Raw genomic sequence first — 11661 nt, 5'->3', positions numbered from 1 at the left:
CCAAATTAGTTTAAACCCCCCCGAAGAGTGCTAGCAAACCTACCCCCCAGGATATTGGTGCCCTTCTGGTTCAGGTGCAACCCGTCCTGTTTGTACCGGTCCCACCTTCCCCAGAATGCAGAATTGGAGAAAGTTCACTAGATTGATCCCTGGTATGCAGAGATTGCTTTATGAGCAAAGATTAAATGGGTTGGGGCTTTACTCACTGGAGGTTAGAAGAATAAATTGAGACTGCATTGAAACATCTAGGATTCTTAATGGGCTTAACAGGGTAAATGTTGAGAGGGTATTTCCTCTCATGGAAGAGTCTACGACCAGAGGGCATAGTCTCAGCATAAAGGGGTGCCAATTTACGACTGAGATGATATGGAATTTCTTTCTTTCAGAGGGTTGTGAGTCTTTGAACTTCCATGCTTCAGAGAGCTGTGAGGGCATAATCATAGAATCATAGAGTCATAGAGATGCACAGCACAGAAACAGACTCTTTGGTCCAAATTGTCCATACCAACTAGATATCCTAATCTAATCTGGTCCCATTTACCAGCACTTTGCCCATATCCCTCTAGACCCTTCCTATTCAAACACCCATCCAGATGCCTTTTACATGTTGTAATTGTACCAGCTTCCACCACTTCCTCAGGCAGATCATTCCATACACATACCACCCTCTGTGTGAAAAAGTTGCTCCTTAAGTCCCTATTAAATGTTTCCCCTCTCACCCTAAACCTATGCCTTCTAGTTCTGGACTCCCCCACCACAGGGAGAAGATCTTGTTTATTTATCCTAACCCTGCCCCTCATGATTTTATAAACCTCCATAAGATCACCACTCAACCTCTGATGTTCCAGGGAAAACAGACCTGCCTATTCAGCATTGTGCACATTTAAAACAAAAATAGATAAATTCTTGATCGGGGGGGTGGGGGCGGAATCCAGGGTTACAGGGAAAAGACAGGAAAGTAGATGTGAGGGATGTCAGAACAGCCAAGATCTTATTAAATTGTGGAGCAGGTTTGAAGGGACAACTGTATATGAAACACAGCAAGCTGGAACCTGGGTGCAGCATGTAATCAGGAAGACTAATGGAATGTTGGCAATTATTTCAAGAGGGTTGGAGTAGGGAAGTCTTAGCAGTACAAATTCTGTTCCTATTTCTTATGATCCTATGATCTAAATGGATCAGAAAATTAGTAAAATATTACCCAAATCCTTATAGTACTGCATCCCACATACTCAAATGTGGCAGTTGTGCACCATAAACCCTTTCAATACTGTATTTAAACTCTTTTGTATCTCCATATCTATCATATCCAATCATATTAATGTTTTCATGCAGAAAGGCTATGTTCAAACTGCAGATAGAAGTCAGGAGAGTGACTCGGAAAATGAAGATAATAACACGATTGAAGAACTGGATAAAGCGACAGATATGAAGGAGTTGCCGATGCGGATTGATTGGAAACTACCTCTTCCAGCTGGTCTTTGTGTTCCCACTGTGGAAATACATAGCATTGTCCTTGACTTTGCTGCAGTATCTTTCCTGGATGTGTCTGCTATGAAAGGCTTGAAATCGGTAAGCAAACAAAAACAGAAATTGCTGTAAAGTTCAGCAGGTGTAGCAGCATCAATTTCAAAACATGAACTCCTCCTTCCTTGACTATTACCCACCTTTCACAACCCCAAGTCCCATCACCAAATGGGTTGCTTTCAGCACAGCCAACCTATTTACAACTACTCATAATCCTCATTATCCACTTCTCTTCCCTGACTTACTATTAACAATCCCTTTGTCTTGTGATGATACTATGGCTTTAAGAGCTGTATTTTGTCCTGGTGTTTTTTATGAAAGGAGTTTGAGACAGAGCTGCTGAGCAGTCTGTTCCAAGCCATTAAAGTGAACAAGTTGTGAGGCCTTGGGTTTTTTTAAAGTTTGCTCAACAGAGTCAGCATGAATGGGTGGAGTCAGCATCCCACTGAACCAAGGTTTCCGTTTAGCTTTCAGCAGTTGCTGGGTTTTGGAGTAGGTTGTCTCTCTCTGTTACAGAGAAAAACTGGAACTCTTTCAGCTGACAGAATTGCATGCGAGACAATCTGTTTTACTGAATTTGCCTTTGCAAAGGGTGTGTTTATGGGATGTAAATATAGGAATATTCACTATTTAGTAGTTTAAAATCTTTTATTCTGTTAAGTTTTCAATTGGAGTAAAAGTTATATCAATTCTGCTTTCTTTTTCTTTTGTATTTTAACTGTAAAGTAAGAATAAAGTATGTTTTGCTTAATGCCGAGTACTGTAACCAATCAAATTACATCTGGAACATAGCACCTTATACTCAACTTTAAATAAGATAAAAGTTATGGTCTAAGTGTTACCACCTTGATATATTCACAGGGAGTGTGGTCTGGTCCATAACCATTTCCTCCTTCTAGGCTCTGTCTTCTCATATCCATTCATTCCTTTTCACCAACTCCCTTCTATCCTCCCCAGCCTACTGTCAGCACAAATGCCACCTTTTCCTAAATAGGGTCATAGGATTAGAAGAGTTAACTGTTTTCTTCCCACAGATGCTGCCAAACCTGCTGAGTTTCTGAGCAAATTCTATTTTTATTTGTTTCAAATGTCCAGCAGCTGCTTGACAGTTCTTTGTTTTATTGAAATTGATAACAAATGGTTTGAACAATAGAGTATGAAGGCTAAAAAGATTTGATAGAAAGACAGGAAGAGAGACAGGAAGAAAGAAAAGGACAGAGAAAAATTAAGAACATAAAGAATCACAAAGGCAGACAGAGAGAAAGACAGTCTTGCATTTTTGGACCACTTTTCATGTCCACCTGGTATTTTGAAGCATTCTGCAGCCAATGAAGTACTTTACAAAGTGCAATCACTGTTGTAAAGCAGGAAAGGTTGGAGCTAACATGCACTCACTAATGTCCTTCAGGGAAGGAAATCAGCTATCCTCAACAGGTCTGTCCAACATGTGATTCTAGACCAAAGCAAAGTGGTTGATTCTCAATTGCCCTCTGAAATGGCCCAGCAAGCCACTCATTTGTTTCAATCACTACAAAGACTCAACAAAGAAATGAAACTGGATGGATAATCTAGCATAAATCTAGGCACCAGAAATGGTAACAGTCAAAACAGCCCTGTCAATCCTGTCAAATCCTCTTTACTAACATCTGGGGCCTAGTACCAAAATTAGGAGAGCTGTCTCACAGACGAGACAAACAACACAGTCATACTCACAGAATGATACCTGGCAGACAATGTCATAGACGCTATCATCATCATCCCTGGATATGCCATGTCCCACTGGTAGGACAGACACCCAGCAGAGGTAGTGGCACAGTGGTATACATTCAGGTGGGGGTTGACCTGGGAGTCTTTAACATTGACTCTACACCTCATGAAGTATCATGGCTTCGGGTTAAACATGGGCAAGGATTACCACATACCGTCCTCCCTCAGCTGATGAATCAGTACTCCTCCATGTTGAGCAACACTTGAAGGAAGCATTGAGGGTGGCAAGGGTACGAAATGAAAACCGAGTGGGGCATTTCAATCTCCATCCCCAAGACTGGCACTGTGCAAATACTACTGATCAAGCTGGTTGTGTCCTAAAGGACATAGCTGTGAGACTGGTGATGAGGGAACCAACATAATGGAAAAACATTCCTGATCTCATCCTTAGCAATCTGCTGGCTACAGATGCATCTGTCTATGACAATATTGGTAAGTGACTACTGCACAGTCCTTGTGGAGATGAAGTACCACCTTCACATGGAGGATAACCTACCACCATGCTAAATGGGACTGACCTCAAACAGATCTAGCAACTCAAGACTGGGCATTATGAAGTGCTGTGAGCCATCAACAACAGCAGAATTGTACTCTCACACAATCTGCAACTTCATGGCTCAGAATATTCCCTGGTTCAATGGAGAGCACATGTGGGCATGCCAGGATCAGCACCAGGCATACCTGAAAATACTGTGTCAACTTGGCAAAGCCACCAAACAGGATTACTTGCACAGGTAAAAACAAGGGCTGCAGATGCTGGAAACCAGATTCTAGATTAGAGTGGTGCTGGAAAAGCACAGCAGTTCAGGCAGCATCCGAGGAGCAGGAAAATCGACGTTTCGGGCAAAAGCCCTTCATCAGGAAAAGAGCTTGCTGATTACTTGCATACCATATAACATAAGCAGCAAGTGATGGACAGAGCTAAGCGATCCCATAACTAATGGATCAGATGTAAGCTCTGCAGTCCAGCCACATCTAGCTGTGAATGGTAGTAGACAATTAAACAACTGACTGGAGGAGGCATCTCCACAATATTCCCATCCTCAATTTAGGAAGAGCCCAATACAACAATGAAAAAGACAAGGCAAAAGCACTCGCAGAAATCTTCAGCCAGAAGTGCTGAGTGGATATTCCACCTTGGCTTCCTCCTGTGGTCCCCAGCATCACAGATACCAGTCTTCAGCCAATTCAATTCATTCACATGATATCAAGAGACACTGAATACTGCTATGACAACATTCCAGCAAAAGTTCTGAAGATTTTTGCACCAGAACTTTCCACTACTCCAACCAAGCTCTTCCAGTACAGTTATATCATGGGCATCTACCCAACAATGTGGAAAATTGTTCAGGTATTTCCTGCACACAATAAGCAGGTTAACTCCAACTCAGCCAATTCCCACCCCATCAATCTACACTCAATCATCAGTAAAGTGATAGAATGTGTCATCTATAGTGCAATCAAGCAGCACCTGCTCAGCAATAACTTGCTCAGTGATGCCCAGTTTGAGTTCCACCAGGGCCACTCAGCTTCTGTCTGGCAGATAGGAAGTTGGTTGTGGTTGTTAGAGGTCAGCCATCTCAGCTCCAGAACATCTCTGCCGGAGTTCTTCAGGATAGTGCCCCATGCTTAACTATCTTCAGCTGCTTCATCTATAACCTTTCCTCCATCATAAAGTTAGAAGTGGGGTGTTTGCTGATGATTACACAATATTCAGCACCATTTATGACTCCTCAGATCCTGAAGCAAGATCTGGATAATATCCAAACTTGGGCTGACAAGTGACAAGTAACAACTGTGTCATAGAAATGCCAGGCAATGACCACTACCAATAAGAGACAATTTAACCACTGGTCCTTGACATTTTTATGGTGACAACATCACTGAATTCCCCAATATCAACATCCTGAGGGTTACCATGGACCGGAACTCAACTGAACTTGCCACTTACACACAATAGCTACAAGAGCAGGTCAGACGGTGGGAAACCTGCGATGAGTAACTCACCTCCTGACTCTCAAAGCCTGCTTATAATCTACAAGGTACAAGTTAGGAATGTGATAGAATCTTCTCCACTTTCCTAGTTGTGCAACTCCAACAACACTCAAGAAGCTTCACATCATCTAGGACAAAGCAGCCTGCTTGATTGGCACCACATCCATAAACTTCCACCCACTCAGTATCAGCAGTCTGTATGATTTACAAGATGCACTGTGGAAATTCTCCAAAAGCCCTTCGATAACACCTCCCAAACTCCATGACCACTTCCACCTAGAAAGACAAGGGCAGCAGATACATGGGAACACCACTATTTGCAAGACCCCCTCCAAGACACTCACCATCTTGATTTGGAAATATATTGCTGTTCCTTTGACTGCTGTCAAAACAGATAATTCTTACAAAAATAGTAGCGAACTTTTTTGAATCATGAGTCTGTATTTTGCCTCCATTATCACAATCACAATATATTCCACCAGTATTTGAGTGACCTCAAAATAATTTGTCACAATTGAAAATATACCATATTGCATCTGTTAAAAAGAATTCCTTTAATTTGAGCTGGTCTAGAAGAAATCAGGGAGAGAATTTATTTAAAAATCCAATTAAACGTTAGATATCAACTGTATAGAAAGTGATCACTCCATCTCTCTGTCTCAACAGATCTTGAAAGAATTTTTCCGGATTGAAATTGATGTTTATATCGCTGCTTGTGGTGGTAAGTTTCTTTCTCACTAGACTTTTGCCACTTTTGAAAATAAACCAATCCTCTCAGGACTTTATTAATTTGTTTAAGTCAGGAAGGTGACGAATTTGCTCCACTTACATCTATAGACTCAACTCCAATTCGACAATTAAAAAAAAACGATTAAAATAAGACAACACTATCCAGGACAAAGCAGTCATAGAACATAGAACAAGAGAAATACAGCGCAGTACAGGCCCTTTGGCCCTCGATGTTGCGCCGATCCAAGCCCACCTAACCTACACTAGCCCACTATCCTCCATATGCCTATCCAATGCCCGTTTAAATGCCCATAAAGAGGGAGAGTCCACCACTGCTACTGGCAGGGCATTCCATGAACTCATGACTCGCTGAGTAAAGAATCTACCCCTACCATCTGTCCTATACCTACCACTCCTTAATTTAAAGCTATGCCCCCTCGTAATAGCTGACTCCATACGTGGAAAACAGTATATATATTTTAGGTTGGTGACTTTCTTAAGAACTGAAAGAAGTTAGAAACGTAATTGCTAATAATGAGATTCTGAGCCAGGAAAAGGTGGGTGGAAAAGAATAATGGGAAAGGCCTGTGAAAGGGCAAGAATGATTAAATGATTAGAAGAATGATAGTGCAAGATAATAGCAGGTGGTCATGGCAGAAATGGAGTGCTGTAATTTCAGAGGGCAATAGATTGGTTAGGAGTTGTTGAGTAGAGAAATTGAAGCAGCAATTCCATTCCAGTGACTCCCAATGCAAAGATCTAGAAAAGATATGAGGCCAGATCATGGAGCCCATAAACAGAAATGCGACATATACAATCATGAATTTGAATAGAAGTAAGATATAATTCTACTTCCTTTGCTTATAACTTTGGCTATTATTTGTTCCTTGAAAAAAATGGTACAAATTCCTACAAGGGAATGCAATCAAATGGAATTTGACCTGTTTAGTTACCTTATAACATCAGTTCTGCTCACAATTCATGCTGTTAAGGAGGTATCTCTAAAGACAATCTTTATTCTTGAAATCATTATTAAAATTTTGAACTCATGATTTCATGCAGTTTATATGTTGTTCACAGGAATGATACAACAAGTAGAGTGTTACTCTCCGACCACTGTGCCTGATGTACTGCAGTGTTAGGTCACGATGTCCCAGTTATAACATTTTCCCCTCTCTCTCTCTATAATCATGAAATATAAAACCATAATGTCAAGAGATGACTGAAATGCCAAAAGTGGTACTGATATTTATTTTCTTACTGGATTTAGTATGCCACCAAGCACCCTTCCACCAAACTTCAGAAGGTCAGCAAACTGTCATAAATAACAAGGTCAACTTGTGTGGGGTCATTGAAAACAGGTCACATGCACAGAACACTGTAAACTCTTCTTACAGCCTTAAATTACAACCATGCATTGATGGCACGAAAGCACCAAATGTGTTCTAAACCAGCAAGCCAGTTAATGAAGGATAAAACTGGAACTAAAGTTTACTTGTATTGCACATATTTACAGAATTAAACAGTACAAGCACACACCCCTCACATAACCATACTAAAATTTCCTTCAATGTCTCTTAACGTATGCTTAAACATATGCTCTTAAATATGTTCCCCATCTGCATACAAGTAATCAGCATTCATGTGATATAAACAGAAGTTTTATTTCTCTTTAAATAAAAAAAAGCGTTAATATACACAACTATCATCGTAAAAAAGTGAAAGCAAAATAACTTCTATATTCTATGCAGAGAATTTCATTATGAGACACCATTCTTCTAAGCACCCTAATAGCTTCCTCGTATGAGCATTTCATTTTGTAAAACAATTGGACTTTTGAAAACATATGTCAATCATTGAGTTTTTTAGATTTCATTTCCATTCAGATTTGTTCTAAGCCATCAAGGTCATAATGCTTAGCATTTTCCATACAGTGCTCATTATCTCACAATAAAAATTAACCATATAACATATATTATGTTATGGTCAAATTTTAGCTGTCAACTTTTATTTGCTCATAATCACTATATTTGTATGTGGGGTTGTGTCTATTTTATTATCCCCAACATGGTTGACTTGATGTTGATAACCCAGCAGCAAGATTTTGCATATTTAAAAATGAAGAAGGTTAATTTATTTCCCATTCACTTGTCCTGGAGGCATAACAAAAATGTGTTGACTCATCCACTTGACTCACCAACACTATTAAACACACAAAATTAGATACAGATTAAGATAAAGCTGTTATAATTAAAAATGGGATTTAACTCAGCCTCTATTTCTGTGCAGATCTTGTTTCTTAATTGATGTTTTGATTGCAGTGAAGATCTTGAGAAACAAATGTCTCTGTGGCTGCAAAAGTTATTGTAGTTGATCTGCCCCAAGGGTAGATTTCTCAAGTGAACTTGAAGGTGGAATAGGTTACAGGAGTTCATCTTTCTTTCTATTTCAAGTGTTTGGGGATCACTTCTTTGACTATTTAGATGAAAGTAACTGTCTGATGTCTTTACCTGCAGGACTCTCTCTCTGATCAAATTCTCTTGAATACTAGTTTGAATTCTGCTGTTATCCTTTTAGCAAGTAGCAACAATCGTCAACTTATTATGTTGACCTTGCATTACATTATGTTATTGTTCAAATAAGGCACTGCAATATCTCAATAACATCATAGTTTCCCTGCCCCCAGCTATAACTCTTGCCCTGCAGTGCACACTTATCCCTCTCCATCACTAGAGTAAAAGTCACCGACTTGTGGTCACTGTCCCCAAAGTGCTCACCTACCTCCAATTCTAACGCCTGGCCTGGTTCATTACCCAGAACCAAATCCAGTATGGCCTCACCTCTTGTTGGCCTGTCTACATATTGTGTCAGGAAACCCTCCTGCACACATTGGACAAACACCGACCCATCTAACGAACTCGAGCTATAGCTATATCAGGAAAGTTAAAGATGCCCATAACAACCACCCTATTTCTTTCACTCTTCTCCTGAATCATCCTCACAATCCTTTCTTCTACATCTCTAGGACTATTGGGAGGCCTGTAGAAAACTCCTAACTGGGTGACCTCACCCTTCCTATTCCTAACCTCCGCCCAAACTACCTCAGATGTCGAGTCTTCATCCATCGTCCTTTCCACCGCAGTAATACTATCTCTGACAAGCAATGCCACACCTCCCTCTCTTTTACCCCCACCTCTGACCCTACTAAAACATTTAAACCCTGGAACCTGCAACAGCCAATCCTGTCCCTGTTCTACCCATGTCTCTGTAATAGCCACAACATCGAAATCCCAGGTACTAACCCACGCTGCAAGTTCACCTACCTTATTTCGTATACTTCTTGCATTGAAGTAGACACACTTCAAGCCACTTTCCTGTTTACAGGCACCCTCCTTTGAGATTGATGCCATGTTCCTAACCTCCCTACAGTCCAGGTCCTGCACCCTAAAGCTACAGTCTAGGTTCCCATGCGCCTGCAGGTTCCCATGCCCCTGCAGTCCTCTCGATCGGCACCCAATTTAACCATATATGATATTCATTCTCTCCACCTTTCATCATTTTCCACTGGGGCGCACACCATTCAAATTTGTGTAATTATCTTTCCCGAGGAGTGGCATACAGAATTCTTGACCACTTTTAAGGCAGAGTTATATAGCTTCTTGACTGTAAAGGGTATCAGGCATAGGTGGGAAAGTAGAATTGAGGCTGTAATCAAATCAGCCATCATATCATTCTATGTTGAAGTGAGCTCCAGGGGCCAATAGCTTACTTCTGTTTCTAATTCCTAGGAATGTAACTGAATTGGTTAAGATCAGAAGTCAGATAACACCAGGTTAGAAACAGCGCTCTAAAAGCTTGTGATTTCAAATAAACCCGTTGGACTATAATCTGGTGTTGTGTGACTTCTGACCTTGACCACCTCAGACCAACACCAGCACCTCCACATCATGGATTGGTTATAAAGGACAGAAAGTAGAAATTAGGAATATACAAGTATCTTCTCAGTTTTCCAGGTCACTAGTTACCAGTTTCAACTTACTATCTACTTGTTTCAGGTTGCCACACGTGTCAGTGCTGGGTACAAGTACTTGCAATGTATATTAATGACTAAACCCTTGCCATGATTTTACATGGCCTCACATTAATCAAAACAAAGCCAGCTCAGATTTTTCCCTGTATCACTTTTCAGCACAACGACCTTTCAGTCCACACCTTATCTTTTCATATCTCCTCCTGAAAATGACTCCTACTCAAATCACATACAACCACACTTCCAAAATTCCAACTATCTAGTCTTAGGCCCTCTTTAGCAACAAAACATTTTGCATCAACCTGTCTACCATACAGCACCCTCTTTTCTATTTTTAGTGCCTCATCCCCATCAAATCTTTCATTCTCCCTTGTCCCTTCACTGTTACAACCCTCAAACTTGCTCCTCTAGGGAGAAGGGATACAGATTTAAATAAATATTGCGCTTGGCCAGACTCAGCCACTGAATACTCATGAAGACAAGATATTCATGAATGATAGGAAAAGAAAAAGTGGAGGCAAATAGCAGTAGTTTGGGGAATACATTGCACTGTTGGCAAAAGTGAAAGCCCTGGAGGGAATAAGGTGAGAATTCTTTAATATTTTATTGGCTTTTAAATGTCTCAAAATAGTGATTGAGAGAGAGAGACATTTTCCACTGGGGCGCACACCATTCAAATTTGTGTAATTATCTTTCCCGAGGAGTGGCATACAGAATTCTTGACCACTTTTAAGGCAGAGTTATCTGTAGTGAAATCACAAAGGTATACAAGAACTGTAGGGTAATAATGTTGTTTGAGAGGAAGTCTTCAGATATTTGAGTAATTGATGTCAGAGTAAAGGGGAAAAATTTCTGAAATTTGTTCTACATTTCCTTGAGCAGTATGTTATCAATCCAAATAAGGAAGGAAGTATTGCTAGGTCTCATGCTGAAAATGAGGCTGTGTCAATAGGACCATTTGTCCGTGAGGAGCACTGCATAAGAGTGATCATAGAGTCATAGAGATGTATAGCATGGAAACAGACCCTTTGGTCCAACCTGTCCATGCTGACCAGATATCCCAACCCAATCTAGTCCCACCTGCCAGCACCCGGCCCATTTCCCTCTAAATCCTTCCTATTCATATACCCATCCAAATGCCTCTTAAATGTTGCAATTGTACCAGCCTCCACCACATCCTCTGGCAGCTGATTCCATACAAGTACCACCCTCTGCGTGAAAAAGCTGCCCGTTAGGTCTCTTTTATGTCTTTCCCCTCTCACCCTAAACCTATGCCCTCTAGTTCCGGACTTACCGACCCCAAAGAAAAGACTTTGCCTATTTACCCTATCCATGCCCCTCATAATTTTGTAAATCTCTATAAGGTCACCCCTCAGCCTCCGATGCTCCAGGGAAAACAGCTCCAGCCTGTTCAGCCTCTCTCTATAGCTCAAATCCTCCAACCCTGGCAACATCCTTGTAAATCTTTTCTGAACTCTTTCAAGTTTCACAATATCTTTCCAATAGGAAGGAGACCAGAATTGCATGCAATATTCCAACAGTGGCCTAACCAATGTCCTGTACAGCCGCAACATGACCTCCCAACTCCTGTATTCAATACTCTGACCAATAAA

The 11661-nt window shown here is 40.8% G+C and overlaps 1 protein-coding gene across 1 annotated transcript in view; it reads left to right on the top strand.

The window, feature by feature from the left end:
• LOC122563779 (chloride anion exchanger-like) overlaps positions 1-11661 on the top strand; it is a 77340-nt gene that overhangs the window by 56955 nt on the left and 8724 nt on the right. The window contains exons 17-18 of the mRNA XM_043718003.1: positions 1336-1572; positions 5956-6010. Of these exons, the coding sequence (XP_043573938.1) occupies positions 1336-1572; positions 5956-6010 (292 nt within the window). The remainder of the gene's footprint in view (positions 1-1335; positions 1573-5955; positions 6011-11661) is intronic.

Source organism: Chiloscyllium plagiosum, chromosome 27 (genome assembly GCF_004010195.1).
Source record: "Chiloscyllium plagiosum isolate BGI_BamShark_2017 chromosome 27, ASM401019v2, whole genome shotgun sequence".
Classification (NCBI taxonomy): Eukaryota; Metazoa; Chordata; class Chondrichthyes; order Orectolobiformes; family Hemiscylliidae; genus Chiloscyllium; species Chiloscyllium plagiosum.
Note: the sequence above shows the minus strand (reverse complement) of the source record. Positions and strands in the feature narration are given on the sequence as shown.